At 38.6% G+C, this 16,696-nt stretch overlaps 1 protein-coding gene across 2 annotated transcripts in view; it reads right to left on the bottom strand.

Moving 5' to 3' along the window:
* The window catches only part of CPA6 (carboxypeptidase A6), a 324,775-nt gene that overhangs the window by 167,602 nt on the left and 140,477 nt on the right, over positions 1-16,696 (bottom strand). For both annotated transcript variants that reach the window (XM_087864840.1, XM_087864841.1), the window contains exon 2: positions 12,686-12,761. In XM_087864840.1, coding sequence (XP_087720966.1) covers positions 12,686-12,761 — 76 coding nt within the window. The remainder of the gene's footprint in view (positions 1-12,685; positions 12,762-16,696) is intronic.

The following is a 16,696-nucleotide window of genomic DNA, read 5'->3' as shown; positions in this document are numbered from 1 at the left end:
GGCTGTACTTTTTACTTTCTTTTTTGCCCATCTCCTTTCATTAGAATATAAGTTTCATGAGGACAGGGATTATTGATTTTTGTTTATTGCTGTAGCCCTCAGCATCCAGAACAATGCCTCCCACATGGCAGTCACTTAATATACATTTTGGAATACATTTATACATCTGTATAAACAAGTCTTAAGACTGAGACATATGGGACATATTTGCGGAATAGTGGATAAACAAGTTCGGCTATATAAATATATGTAAGTGATAAATTTGGAATAAATCTGTAGAGTTCCCCCCCCGCCCCCGGATGACCTAATGAATATCTCTGAGCTCATTGGTCTGAAGGTCCAGTTTCTATTCACTGATGTATCCCCACAGCCCAGAGTGTGATTCACACAATGCCCAACATAGAGAATTGAATTAAGATCTGCTGAGAGACTGAACATGTTTGTAAGCTCTCAAGCTATGCTAGCTTTTTTAGATTGTCATATTCAGTGGGTCCATAGAGCTTATGGTTAGGAGTCCCAGAGATGGGTCAATCTTAGAGGTACTAGCTCTGTTAAAGTAACACCAGCTTTGGCAAATGGACCCAGAGTGTAGCCGGGCTCTAACTCAATAGTTTTTTCTCATTTTTGAGACAGCTGTTCCTTGCTGGTGGGTGGTTTCCTGACATGTGGTGATTTAGAGATGAGCCTGGAGTGGAAAGGTAGAGAAGTAACTCCCTAAATCTAAGTCACCTTGCAAACCGGATAAATCTTAATGGACCTTTTTTGGTCTTATTTTCTTGTGTTTAGGATGTAGAAGTGATTTGGTTTTTTTTCCCTGCCCTTTTGTACTCCCAATTTCTTTTTACTTCTGCTTATAAACTGGTCACTTCTTGCCTGAACTTAGCTCTTTCTTATAATACTTTTATGTAAACAATGGGAAAAACCAACACATGCTAATATTCTGGATATTTGCAAGGAGTTTCCTCAGAGCTATAGGATAAATAGGCATTTTCTTTGTCTTCCAAGTATAGCTGATAGTTTTACCAAATGTTACCAAAAGTGGTGTTATTGCATAATACTGGCCTTTTCTCTCCAGATTGTGATATCTATGTTCCTTCCACCTACTTCCCAACTGCTAAGCTAATGCCATATATTTTTTTCTTAAGTTAGCATTCTAATACACCATCTTCAGTATTAGTTGTGATGATGCTGAAAGGTAGCAAAATATTCCACCCCAGAATATGACTAAAGGAATTTAGAACATGCTACCTCAAAGTATACTGCTTTGGTGTATTGATTATTTTGAGTTAAAGGCACTTGAAAATAGCAAATGAAGAGATTCTTTACTCCTCTTATCAGTCTAAAAACACATCCTCTCAAAGGATGTGTCATAAATCCCCTCACCAGGAGTTTCATCAACAAGAAAAGTGTCACAGGAGAGACTAGAAGATGGTACCACACACAGATAAACCTTGTCACAGACTATCATACCTCCCACCTATTCTCTGAAAGGCCCATTCATGGGAGATTCCCAGGAAAAAGTGAGTAACCTCAGGGTAGCTTGCAAATCAGACTTAAATGACATCTTAATAGAGAAAGGGAAGAGTGAATATAGGCCTCTTAGGGGACAGTATATCAAGTATACATGTTAATGAACTTCTATTTTTTTGTTAAAAAATTTTTAATTACAGAGGGTCTCAGCTAAGAACTCAGAGGGTAGAGAGAAAATTATTTTTTCTCCCCTATAATGCTCAAGTACAATATCATGACTCAAATACAAGAGAAGTTTGTTCCTTGGTCATAACAAAGGTGGATGTTCGTGGGTGGACAGCTTTTTCTCTCTGTGGTGATTCAGGGATCCAGAAATTTTCCATGTCATGGCTCCATCCTCCTGGGCCCTATTATTACTGTCATTCAGGCAGAAGAGGAGAAAAGGTTTGGAGGGAAAACTTCCTTTCTATAGAGTCTTGGTTCAGAAAGGGCCACATCACTTTTGTGTATATTCCCATGCATATACCCAGTTGTATGGACATACTCAATTGAAGGGGAGGTTGGACATATAGTGCCCAGGAAGAGAAAATGCAGTTTTGTTGTACAACAATCTACCACAGAAAGGTCACTGCAGGAATCTCTGAAAGCCCAGAGTACTTATATCCTAATAAGTACACCAGCTTATAGATGTGCAATTTCGCACTGTTTATTCATGGTACGGCCACATTTCCCTATAATCTTTGATGTTTCTTTTCTATGTGACTAATAGTCTAAAAATTGGCAAGCTCTATTCTGCATGTCCTTAAGATAACTTTAATGTCTGTGTTTCTGAACCTTCTGTTTCATTGAAATTACCTAGAATTCTGATTATAACCCTCTCAAGTAAGTGCTCCCTTCTCATCCATTGATGCCATTTTCTGGCTTAATGGACATTCTCTAGGGACCCTTATTCATAGGTTTGATGAAGAAAAAGATGCTAAATATTACTGGTGAGAGAATTAACTTATTGCTCATGTCTCTTTTATTCCTCATCTGAGATTAAATCCATTTGTGATTGCATGATACATACCTTATTTGTATAACTTATCAAGGAATAAATTATTCTAGGCAATATCCTGAGTCTTGTGAAGCTCAACATTCAGTATATATCATTTATCTTGACCAACCTTGATCAACTGATCTCTTGACCAGTAAGAGCTCTTATACTCCTGAAAGAAATTAGGCAACCCTAAGAGATTTTGTTATTCTAAAATCACTGCTGTGTTTTCTTTATAATCTGTTAAGTGTTTTCCCAAGTGTTTTAAAAAAATGCATATGATAAATACGATCTGTGATATGTAGAGTCAACCTTAGATTTGTTAAAATAGAAATTTTGTACTCATTGCCAATAGTTCTCCAATCTCATAGCATCATCTCCATTATTCAAATTTCCATATTAGAAAAAAACTTTTAAGGTTTGCTGTCAGTTATTTAAATATACTAAGATAAAACATGCTTAGTTGTTTAAAACATTATAAATCAAGAATAGTGAGCAGTTTCCTCTAGACCAGCTCTAGCCTGCTGGCATCCAGTGAATTTGTCCACCTATTAAAGATCACCAATCCCTATATTGGGTCCATGTTTTTTCCCCTACTAGATTATGTTCCATGCTCTGTACCTTTCCTTTTATCAAAAACAGGATACTGAATCTTAGATCATAGTCCATTTTCAAAATGTGACTGAAATGTGAAAGAATAGAACACTCATGATCACATAGCCTCAAAGCAAATGCAATTATCAGGAAAAGATCTAAGAAACATATTTGTGGGACCATGGGAATTTTAATCACTTTACATTTATACAGCTAGAAAAACAAAATGGTAGAAAACAGGAAACTTCTTTAATCAAGCGAAGTCTTTGTGGTTGTGGCTGATGAATATGCAAAAGCTGCTCCAAATTTTTTTAGGGCACAGAGAATTGCCATATAGGCATCCCTAAGAGCTGTTTTTAGGTTAAAAGAAAGGAATTGATTTGTTAATCAAGTATATCAGAGGCTTAAAGAGATACAGACATTTCTGATTATATAAAAAAACCAAAATGACTCCTAAGCAGAACACCTGAATTCTGATTTTCAAGTTAAAATATTTCTGGTAATTAGTATTGTATTCATTGAATTAGTCAATACCCCAAGGCAAAATCTGAAAGTTACATGAAGCTCTAATACAAGATTGTGTATCTCAGAGATGGTTCTCTCAAGAAACTTATCAGGCTTTTACAGAAATCCTACTTCCTCCATAAAACTTTAGTAATTGAAGAGATGGATAATTTCCCCCTAACTCATACCCTTCCTGTTCCTTGAATCCTTAAACCCATTGTTCTACAGTAATTCTTTCTGCTTATATTTTCATTGTTTTGATCTTTTGAATATTTATTCAGCCCTACATATGCTCTTGTTTAGAATCCAAGTTATAGTTGTTTTTATACTTTCAGGCAACTTGACGGATGAATTAATTTCATTTGTTCATTCATTCAAGATTTGTTGAGTGCCTATTACTGCCAGCCACCAGGGCAAAAAAGAGGAGTCAGAAACTGATCTTATCCAAAGAAGAATGATAAGTAGTATGCTTTTGGGGGTTCTCTATTCTGCAGCTATTTGTTTATATATCGTATACCCCTTACTGGATTGAGAATTACTGGATGATCAACTCTTTCTGGATTTCTCCATTTTACATATTAGAGACTGGAGGCACAGCAAATTAAATTAGGTCATTTGCTGACACTCCTATAACTAGTACATGGAGAAGTTTGACTACGAACCCAAAAAGTATATCTCCAGAGGTCATCCTCCTATTAATTACCATGCTAATTGCTTTCCACATTTGACCTGTACAAGACCTCACATGTATATTTAATAAATGCATTCGGATTGTGATAGTCAATTCCCATAGGTCATTGATACTCATTTACATGCTTGTACCCTTCTATCAGTCATCAGGGGAGAACACATTTCCCTAAAAATGGTTGTGGTCCAGGATTCATCCTCACTAACAAGGACCTCTAAAACCCAGTAAGGCAGCAGAAATCATTCCACATTTATGTAGCTAGAAAAAAACATGGTAGAAAACAGGAAACTCCTTTAATCAAGCAAAGACTTTGTGGTTGTGGCTGATGAATATGCAAAGGTTAGTCTAAATTCATGGGTCCAAGAAATGGCACCAAAGTACAGTCTGTATACTTGATAGAAACCTGTTAGTCAACAAGAAGCCCCCTCACTGCCCCTGAAAAAAAGAACTTCCTCTATTCCTGTATCCTTGATCATGCGGTAATGTCCTTTAAAGTGGAAATGGTGAGAAATTCACATTTGATAAAGCACAAACCATATGCTCAAACCTTGTTATTTTTCCAGGTGAAATCATGAGAATAATTGCAAAGGGTGACCTGTAAAGAACAGAAAAAGAAGAAAAAAAAAGGGAAACCCAAGGTGGGGGGGTCAAGGAGTAATGGTCTAAGTCTCAGCTGGGCTATGTTCCTGGGGGTCTGACTGTGCAAAACGTCTTTTTAGCACCAGCTGGAGTCACTCTTTTCTTCCATCAAAGGCTGCCTATTCACCATACACAATTCAGAGATCCATTAAGTCTCAGATCTGTAAGAAACTCATTTTAGTGGGGATGAAATGGGAGAGAAAAGATACCATAAGCATAAAGTGACATAAATGTTAAGATACAACAGGGTAGAATTTAGTGAGGGTCAAAGAATTCAAGGAGAAGTGGATGCTTTAACCTAGTCTTTAAAGATATTCACCAAGTGGACTAAGAGAAGAACAACATTCCAGAGAAGAGGAATAGCTTAATAAAAGGCAGTTAGGAGAGAAACTACAATCAATTTAGCATGGCTAGGGTAATAAACACTGAGCCAAGAATAGCGATGGAGGCTGAGAAATGTTTGAGAGGCAGGCTGGGTATGGTTTTGAAGGGCCCTCTGGGTCATGGCAAAGAGCTTGAAGTTTATACCCTAGGTCAGTGCTTTATTTCCCTAGCTACATGTGGAATCACCTAGGGAGGTTTTAAAAATATACTAATAATCAAGCTGAGCAATCTAGTCAATGTCTGGCAGTGGGGCCAAGTATAATCGTACTAGGTGATTTGATGAGCAATCCGGGCTGGGAATTACTGCTGCTGACAATGGGGACACTTAAGAGGTTTTAAATAAAGATGTAACACGGTTAATTTTTTATTTCAGAAAGATCACCTTGGCTACAGTATGGAGAATGAATAGGAGTCATATGTGAGGTGACAGAAAAGCAATTTGGGAAACTGGTGTGATGCAAATGGAAGATCAGGGCCAAAACTGTGGCAACGAGAAAGCAGAGAAGTAAGTTGCTGCCATCTTCCACACTGGATCCCACAACAGACTAGAATGGATATGTGGATGGAGGATGGAGTGGATTTCAAAAATGACCACAGGTTTTTCCGATGTTTTCACAACTTGCAATCATCTCATCAAGAATCAGTCTGTTTTTCCATCCCTTGAATCTGGGCTGGCCCCGTGACTTCCTTTGGCTGGTAGAATGTGGCAGAAGTGTTGTAATTGGAGTTCCAAGCTTTGGTTCCAGTTTTCTCAGTTTGCTCTTAGTCTTGGATCCCTGTGAGCCCTGAGTCAGTAAACCCAGGCTAACCAGCTAGATGATGAGAGACACACGGTACAATTGTCCTGTCATCTCCGTTCACAGCCTGCCAACCACTAGAAATGAGTGAGGCAATGACAGGTGATGGCAGATGCATGAACAATCCTGGCTAAGATCACCTTCCATGGGAGATTGTGCTGGACCTGACTTCCTAAACTGTCCAGTTATAAGAACTTTAGTTATGGCAGTTAGTATCATCCATTAAGAGTGACTACTTTAAAGTTTAAAAGCTAGTCTCAAACTGGGTTGTTTAAACCCTGAAACTGGAAAGTCTTACAAACAAAGGAAACATAGTCAACTTAAAAATACTATGGCATTGGCCCAAGGTCATGTTGTCTACCTAGTTGAGTAAATAATCACTAAGGTAACCATCATAAAAATGCCATAGGTTTTTTACTTTTGAAAGAATGTTTTTAATGTATTCCTGTTTTTTCCACATATTGTATTGTTTCTCTTACTGTTTTGTTATTGAGTTGACTAATTACCAATAGCCACACACAGAAAACTATATGCCACATCTGAAATTTATGTTCCTGAAATTTAATCCATAACCACATCTGGACATCTGCCTGGATTATGGGAAATGTTTTCTTTCAAAAATCATGCCAGAGAAAGCAAAAGTAATGTTGCTTTATTACTTTACAAAGCCTTTAACAAAAAAGATGGAAATGCTATTTCCCACCCCAAACATATTGACAGGCTTAAATTTAGATTTCTTCATTTTTATCTTTCAATATCATTTATAATGCTCCTCTGTATTCAGGTAGCTCACCAAGTCACTGGCTGTTTAAGGCCATCGTATTAAATTTTACTGCTTAATAACCACAAATTTAGCAGCTTTGTTTTATTATTTCACCATTTCACTGGTGAAATGTTTGATTTTTTGTTCAGGGTGCCAAAGGGCTGAAATCAAGGTGTCAGCTCAGGCTGTGGTCTCATCTAGGACTCAGGATCTTTTTACATTCTCCCCAGTGCTGGTGAAATTTATTTCCTTGTGGCTATAGACTGAGGTCTGTCCCTGCTTTCCCTCTAGTCAACTGGGAACAGCTCTCAACAACTAGAGCCCCCTGCAATTTCTTTTCTACATGGCAGTTCTCAGCAGGGATGTTTGATTTCCTCTAGGCCAGCAGGAGTGCATTTCTCTGATTTCCTCTTTTGCAGCCAGCTAGAGAAAACACTTATTTCTCCATGATAAGGTCAGGCCCACCTGGACAATCTCCCTGCTAAAATGTCAAATGATTTGGAACCCTACTTACATCTGCAAAATCCTTTTACAGCTGTACCTAGATTAGTGTTTGATGGGATACCTGGGAGCAGGTGCGTATATACTAGGGCCAAGAATCTTGAGGACCATCTTAGAATTCTGCCTACCATAGCCATGATTAAGAGATATGCCTATAATGGCACCATCAGTTCCTAATGAAAATGAGAATTCATGCTATTGGAGTCATTTGTTCCATCACCCATCTTCTTCCTCACAAGGTCCCCAATCAATTAACTGTCCAGTTGGATGTTAGACCTTTTAAAGTTGCAGGGACTGCAAGTATTCCAAAGCTCCTGTAGATCCAAGTGTATGACATGGGAGAGGACCAAGAAGGATTAGAGAACAACTTCAGCACAGTGCTGAGGAAGGAGAGTCACACCTGGGAAAGGCAGCTGCGAATTTCACATACAAGCGAAGGAGAAGGGATGATGCCGTTTTTTCCCCGTGGAATTTTACAATTCTTGACATCCCACTCAATGGTACCTGGCAATCCAACTAATTTTTGAGGCTATGTTTTAGTTTGAAAAAATGTCAGACTTTTGGATACAGGACAGTTTTTAATCTGAAAGCTCTCTGAATGAGAAAACTGGAAACAGAAGCATCATTAATTTTTCTTTTAACAGAATCTGCAAATTCTACATAGAAATTTTGTGATCTTACATAAAGCATCTCTATTACTTCAGAGCACAAAGAATTAATGAAGAAATGTAGGCAGAACATGGTGTTCAAACCCTAATTTTACTCACCTGCAAACTGTCTCCCTTCCATCATAACTTTATTTAAATCATGGCTATGCTCTTAATTAACAATTTAATTGGTTGGTGCTTTCTCAATCCATTTCTCTGGAGGCATGGTTTTCTGTTTAGCTTTCTTGTTTTAATTCTCCAGCAAAACCATAAAATTTAATTAGGAAAGTAACCAGCTTTGTAACAGTGGTTCTAGGTCTAATTAGCTATGCTGTGACCGCACCTTCTCAGGTTTCACTCAACATTGCACAGACATTTTGCATTTGTTCATGTTTTGGATAAGACATTGTGAATTTATAGCCTAAGCATGTATCCCGCTCACTTTTCACTTTTCCAAAGATGCTTAGTTATAGCCAATGAAGTCAGAAAAATTAACTTAAAGCATCCATATATGCTATTAAACTAAGAGCCATCAAAAGGTCAGGATGTAAGGTTGTTACCTCATCATGTGTATGATTTTCCTATTGCTTTTCTATTTGTCATATTTCTGTAGCTTTTCTATTGCTGCAGAGAAAATTACCACAACTGAGCAGCCATTTACCATCTCATAGTTCTGTAGATCACAGGTCCAGGCACAGTAGCCTGGATTCTCTTCAGGGTCTCACTAGGTTAAAAGCAAGATAACAGTTGGGCTGTGATCTCATTTGGATCTCAGGGTCATCTTCCAAGCTCAGATGGTTGTGGCAGAATTCAATTCCTTGTAGTTGTAGGACTGACATCCCCATATCCTTGCTGCTTATCAGCTGGGGGTGGCTCTCACCTCCTCAAGGCCAGCAGCATTTATCACATGGCTCCTGTGGACAGTTCACAACATGGCAGTTTGATTCTTCTTTGAGACCAGGGGGAGCACTTCTTTGACTTCTTTCTCTTTCAACAGCTGGAGGAAATACTTCTTTCTCTTTTCCTTTCCTTTCCTTTCCTTTCCTTTCCTTTCCTTTCCTTTCCTTTCCTTTCCTTTCCCTTCCCTTCCCTTCCCTTCCCTTCCCTTCCCTTCCCTTCCCTTCCCTTCCCTTCCCTTCCCTTCCCTCCTTCCTTCCTTCCTTCCTTCATTTATTTCACACAGAGAGAATGAACAGAGAGCGAGAGAATCCCAAGCAGACTCTCTGATGACTGTGGAGCCCAATGCAGGGTTAGATCTCATGACCCTGAGATCACGACCTGAGCCAAAATCAAGAGTTGGATGCTTGACCGACTGAGCCACCCAGGCATCCCTGAAAAGCTCTGCCTTTAAATGGCTCAACTGATCAGGTGAGGCCCACACCAGGTTATCTCCCTTGTGTCACATAATGTAATCTATCAAGGAAATGACCATCCTATCATATTCATAGGCCCTGGCCAGACTCAGAGGAGAGATTATGCAGGGTGTATACACCAGGGAGCAGAAATTTTGGTGCCATCTCAGAATTCTGCCTACCACACCGTGCTTCAGGGAAAGGAAGCAACTAAAAGCTCCCTTCCCTTTGGAGACAGTGCATGGGGTGTGCAAAGGAGCTGTTAACAACAGTGCCAGTTCTATCCCATCAACTCCACAGGGCATAAGATGACAGACAGTCATCTTCTTTCTTCTCTGCAGGATGCTTTCTCTGCCTGGCCAGAATTGCTTTCAGTGGCCCAAGTGGATCACTCGATGAAATCATTTGAATTTAAAATGACATCCAGTTAACATGATGCTTTTAGACAGAAATGTATTTAAGCTCAGTGCTTCAAATTTCAACCCAATAAAACTATTTCTTTGGTAAAAAGAAATGAAGAAATGTGCAGAAAAATTAACACAGCAGGACTGAAACTGCTGTTCTTAGAAAGGCCTGCTTGCAAGTGTGGCCATTAGCTGGCATCTGGAAACTTAGGGTGGCAGGATCCCTCCTGAAATCTAACTGAGAAGAGTGGTTCACTGCACACCTAAACTGTGCAAACAATACAGTTCATGCTGAACACCTGCTTTCCTTTGGAGAATCTGGAGTTTTGGTATGTGTTTGGCAGAGGGGGCCTACCTGACTAGGCCCCAGTAAAAACCCTGGGCACTAAGTCTATAATGAGATTCCCCGGCAGACATTATTTCATGTATGTTATCACAGCTCCTTGTTGGGGGAATTAAGAACATCCTGTGTAATTCCACAGGGAAACACTTCTTGGAAGCCTGTGCCTGGTTTTTCCTGGACTTCATGCAATGTGCTTTTTATCATTGCTGGTTTTGCTTTGTATCTGCTTGTTATAATAAATCATAGCTGTGAGTAGGATTATTGGCTGAATTGTGAGTCTTGCAAATCTCTGAACCTGGGGGTGGTATTGGTGACTCAAGGAATAAAGAAAATGAGAACATGATAATATATATACACATTGAACCCAGGCTCCACTGCCCAGCAAACTTGGCCTCATTCCTCTCCATTGGGAAAATGATCAGAATAAACAGACTAGAGGCAGGAGGCAGGCATTATGTGGCTTCTAGAGGGTTTGGAGCTATCTGGATATGTGCTCCAATGCCACATTGTGATCCAGAGCAAGTTACTTAACCTCTGTGTCTCCTAATTTCTTCAGCTGTAAAACAGCAATAACTGTACCCACCTCATAGCTGTTAAAAGGAGACAATTTATAGGAAGCACTGATTATGACTGGTGCAGAGTGACTCAGAGGGGCTGGATGTAATTCTCTCTGGTGTGGAACCACTAGAGCACCGTCAACATTCTGATATTAACTCCCTTGCTTCCCTTCACTCTGCTCCCCTCTTCCTAACCAGACACCTTTCCTTCCCTTCTCTTACTTGTCCTCTAAGCTCCTTCAACATTCAAACCATTTCCTCCCCCAGATCACTACCTTTCCTCAAGGACTAAATGAAAATATTCAGGATTTTTTAAGCGTATACAGAAGTGTGTACAGAAAAGGGCACAATATAATGTGTTCTCATCAATGTCCACAATCCTTTTTATGCTCAACATCTTTTTGTTCCATCTACTACGATTTAGAAGAATTTTTAAGTAACCCTTCCAGTCCTCACTGATGAAATTTTATTACTTTTGATAATGACAAGTGCTTTTCACATATAGAACTATGAGATTTTCTTTTTATAACTTTGTAAGACCTACCATGTAAATATACTTACAAATGGTGTGTGTGTGTTGGGGGCGATTCTTTCACAAATATTTTTTCCCAAATACTTGGTTAAGAGTATTTGTTCTCTGAAATACTGGACTCCCTGGTCTAAAGTAGCTATTCTATTTTTTTCCAATGGTGTATCTAAAACACAATTTTAATGGAGATGGGAGCTTCCATTCAAAAACTGCTTTGCTTCTTTGCAAATGTTCAGTCCCTGATGGGCTGTTCACTTATTGCTGCTGAAAATTCTATAATGGGGTAATGATCATAGGAAAGTTCATGTCAGTATCCCGAAGCAGAGATTCCTTTGAGAAGAAGAGGTTTAGGAAATGTCTGGTGAGCAGTCTCTCTGGTACCGGATACAATCACAATTTGGGGTGATCTCCTGCATTTTCACTTTGAGCCCTTGTAATGAGACCCAAGCTTAAATTAGACAGTGCATGTGTAAAAGCTGGGAATGAGGAGAAAGAAAGGAAATGAATAAACTCCAAGTTCAATACTTCATTTGTAAATACATTCAATATTTAAAGGAAAGATGTCAAAGAGAAAAATCAACCCAACAATAAAAGACCAAAAATTTGATAATTTAAATATCTCCAGAAGCCACGAGTCTATCCCTCCTCTCTTACCCCCCTAACATCTTCTCCAGGTAGGAATGTTCTCCAGGCATTTAGGACACACGATTTTCTATCCCATTTTGGAGATTAAGAAGGCCTTCTTGATAATCTGCTTTGCTAATTGTTAAAAAGAAGCTAAACCATCCCATATTTTATGGCCTTGCCTCTGTTCTTTGTAGGCATAGAAAAGAGTCCATCATCACACCTCTAATCATAACTTTCTAGCTAAAGCTAACACTCAGTTATATGCAGTATTAGGGAGATGAGAAATTCTCTCTCTCTCAAATCCACAAAATTCACTGAAGATTAAATAATCAGAGCCCTTCAAACTTGGCCAACAGAATTTTCTTATCAGACCCACTGAAACATACCAAAATTAATTAACTTGAATTTATTTTCCTCAATTCACTTCTGCTTGAGTTTAATTAGAATGGAAGTATAGGTGATCAGCAGGAAAATTTTAAGAAGGAAAAGTGAAGCTCTGGAAAATTATAAATGAAATTCACTCACTCATTAAAAACAACAAAAAACATTTACTGAACTTGTAGTATATTCCTGACACTGACATTACAGCAATGAGAAAAGTAGACGAAAGCTCTCTCATGACGTTTACATTCTACTAAAGGAGATGGAAAATAAATGAACTCATAAATAGATAATGGGTAAGATACATCATATTTGAGTAACCTTAACTTATCCTTTCAAAGCTCTTTCAAGTTATCTCTCTTAGCACTTTTCCCCCTTGGCTAATTAATTCCACTTTTTCAACTCCCATCAGCAAAGCCTTGTAAACATATTACAGGCATAAGGGATAAGTGAATAGAAGCTCTCTTACCTTAAGTTGGTGGTATATTTTCTTCAGTGCATTTGCTTCTTCTTCTGTATTGGGAATAAGTCTAATCACCTTATCACTGTAAGAAAGGAAAAAAAATGGTGTTATTTACCTTTTAAAACTAAGGATTTAGCCAGCCCTACTGCTTACCTCTTAAACTAACTCTGCAATTAAGAATAAAAAGAGCAAAACTCTGGCCTGGACCAATACCAGCAATACCTGGACCAGCAGGTATTTTATCCAGTTATTGTTACTCTCAGCTCACATTGTTGTTGTTTTAAAGATTTGTGAGAGAGAAAGAGAGAGAAAATGAGAGAGAGTAGGGGGGAGGGCTGGAGGAGAGGGAGAAAATCTCAAGCAGACTCCCCGCTGAGTGTGGAGTTTGATCTCACAACCCCAAGATCATTACCTGGGCCAAAATCAAGAGTCAGAGGCTTAACTGACTGAGCCACCCAGGAGCCCCACATTGGCCTTTTTCCCCCTGCCTTAAAACGACTGGTTTTTCCAACAGCTTTTAAAGATTACATACTCACATTTAAACAGAGAAAGACCAAAAACACAAGAACAATGGTAACAGGGCCAAACTTTCATGAATAGCTCAGAGCAGATACCAAATAAGAAATTTCTGATGACAGAAGTAAAAACACTCTCTTGAAAAACTCAATGCTGAAAAGGAATGTGACTTTCAGTAAGAGAGCATATGAAATCTATACACTACGGAAAATTTCTGGTTTGGAATCTTCCTACACTGAAAACAGTAAAAAGATAAGCTCATCTCTACTGGCCATCTTATTTCTGTAGTATAGAACTTCCCAAGTGCATATGGGGCCAAACTGGAGGGCCACCAACTGTTTCAAGTGTGCCACAAGATATCAACGGCTATAAAATTTTTAAGTGATAAAAATTTAAAATTTTTTACTGCCATTAAAATTGTACCACAGCTGAAATTATATTTGAACACTCTAAAAGTTTCTTTCAGTAAAGATCGTGAATTATTTAAGAAGACTGGATGAGTCGTGCTATCTGCCAGAGAGTTCTCTATAGCGGTGACCTCCCCCCAAGGTGTGTCAGACAGCTATTATCATTTTTATGTCATGATGAGGACAGGTTGGAAAGCACAGCTCTAGTATATAATAATCACAAATGGATCAAAATCAAAAATGGTATTTTGCATAGAGTGTAGTTATTAAGTATTTATTAATGGATTGGTATAAAGGAGATCATTGAGAATAATTGGTTTCTAGAGGAAAAGAGTTCCCTGAACTAAATGGAGTACAAGAGGAATATTTTTCATAGCCCTCTACAGCATTTTACAATGACTGAAGATAAAGTAGATTAATACTACACACACACACACACACACACACACACACACACAGCACGTAACAAAAACTCTAGCAGTTCACCCACAACTTATCTCTTCAACCTCAAAGTTATACTGGAGTAAGAACGGAATATGCACACTTTTCCATGGTTTTACTATTTAGATGAATAGCAGTGTCCAAGGCTAGGTAAGATTAATATGGAAGTCATTGAACCACAAGGGATGCTTCCGGATTTGTTGGAAAATTATTCATTAGGGCTTTGTGTTCATTTCCAATCACTTCAGCTTTGTTATTTCAAATGATCCCGTTATATCTTCTTTAGTCCTATGCATTAAAAGGCCCTTGGCTTGGTGATAATTTAGTATGTTTCGGGCACTACTATCCTAATATGTCACTTTAGTTTCTTCAAAATCACACAAAAGCACCCCTCGGTATCAATGCCATGAAGTCTATTTTTCCAGAAAGAATAAAAGAAAGTAGTGGCAAAGAAAAAAATCAGCAAGTCACTGTGAAACAACTCCAAATACGATCTTTAGAATTTAAATGTAATTTACACCTTTTCTCTTTTTCATTTCTGGTGCACAATTTTCTGTCCTTTGTTTTTCCTGGATTCATCATATCCTGGACTCTCCCACCTGACCCAATATAATTCTTGGCAGAGAAAGGCAACTCCACTGGGTGATACGGTTGTTTTTGAGGGATGGATCACTTGACAGCTTGCTGAAAAACACCTCCATCTGGGGCCCTATCAGCTCCTCAAGAGTGCAAAGAAAGCAATCTGTAGCTGTTTTACAGCCATAGGAAGATTTTTTTTTTAAATGATGGATAATTCAACCTGGTAATTGGTTCCTCTTCTGTGAGTTTAGGATAAAAGGTGACCATGCCTAGGATTATTTACCTCTGAAAGTGACTGCTCAAACCCAGGTTTGTCACTTTTATCACAAAAAATTCACTTCATCACGGCTTGCAGAAATTCTCAGGTGTGACTTGAGAAATGTGTTTGATTCCTTATCAGAGAGCAGAGAATAAGGAAAGTTATTTAGGAAAACCCATGTAATGTCATGTTTTGCAAACCCATAAATTTTATTAGACTAACCAGTAACCAAAACCAACAAGAGTATTCCATTCAGCATACAAAACCAAATATCCCCCAAATGCCCCATTTGTTCCACCAAACAGAAAGCTTGCTCTCCCTAGATCTGATAGCTGGTCTTTTTTTTTTTTGAAGTGGCGAACAATAATTCAGTACTACACTCAGGAAGGTTTCAGCAAGTACAGTAGCTCCTGGAACTCAGAGAAAAACTAGCTTTGCACAACTATCAAAGGTGAATGCAGCGGCTTTCCTTATAACTGATGGTTTTTTTCAACCGCTAGGTGGCAACATCAATATAAGACCCCTTGGCCACCCTTCGAGATTAAGTTCAGAGAATCCAAGATCTGCTTGGGGGTTGAGGTTAGGGAGCTGACTGGGCAACTAGCTGCTCTTATGCGCATGTGTTTGTAAATCAGATATTTCTATGGGAGCCTATGTGAAGTTTTCATAGAGAACATAGGCATTTTATTTTATTTTATTTTATTTTATTTTATTTTATTTTATTTTATTTTTTTAAAAGATCTTATTTATTTGACAGAGATAGAGACAGCCAGCGAGAGAGGGAACACAAGCAGGGGGAGTGGGAGAGGAAGAAGCAGGCTCCTAGCGGAAGAGCCTGATGTGGGGCTTGATTCCATAACGCCGGGATCACGCCCTGAGCCGAAGACAGCCGCTTAACCGCTGTGCCACCCAAGGCCCCGAACATAGGCATTTTAAATCACAGTTTAAGGATGTTATATAGATGCAGAGTATTCCAGATAACGAATCAGTCATGATATACTTAAATTTTGTCCCCTTGCCTTGCAGGACAAATAAGCTATGTCGCTATAATGCTAGCACCAAGTGGCAAGTTGATTACTTCAGATCCTAATGTACAACCCCACGGATGAGCCTATCGAACACATTTAATCAATTTAAAAAGTAGTATTAAATGAGTAATGAGAACACCCAGAGAAGAGTATTTGGCAAGAGAGCACCTTCTCTAACCTTTTACAGTCTGTCCGGGGTTCAGTTTCCTCAACAAAGTAGTGAGCAATGAACTAACTCCGTTGCCTTCCCGTTTTAAAGTTCTAAGACTACGCTGCGTGAAGCTGATGCCTCCCGGTACTTATTGCTCTGCCTTGACTGCAACACCTATGGAAGAATGTGTTTTATGGGCAACTGGAGAGTCGTCAGATTCCTTTGGAAAGACACAGATCTGAAGCTCCAGATTTTTCCTTCTGGGTCTTGGCATGAACTTTCACAATTGATTCCATTATTAAACTCTAAATTTCTTTGTAAGTTACAGAGCCAGTTTATAAATCTATGCTTGTAAAAATGAAAATATTACAGCAGCCACAAAATAAAGTTCCCCTTCTAGTTTTCTTCCCCACCAAACCTCCCATTGTCCCCTAATGGCCTTTGTTAATTTTTTGTGACCCATTAGTGACTCCTTTAGGTTTACACTGTGCACACACACACGTTTCATAGCATTTTATAATACTAATTTGTTTTTATTTTTCACTTAACACATTACTTTCAAAACACTTTTTAAAATAAATGGCTGGATTCTATTTGCTAATGTCTTATTTTGGAGTTTATGCCTATCTATATTCA

This window comes from Ursus americanus, chromosome 9 (assembly GCF_024610735.1).
Source record: "Ursus americanus isolate L20-20 chromosome 9, mUrsAme1.1.p, whole genome shotgun sequence".
NCBI classification, from domain to species: Eukaryota; Metazoa; Chordata; class Mammalia; order Carnivora; family Ursidae; genus Ursus; species Ursus americanus.
Note: the sequence above shows the minus strand (reverse complement) of the source record. Positions and strands in the feature narration are given on the sequence as shown.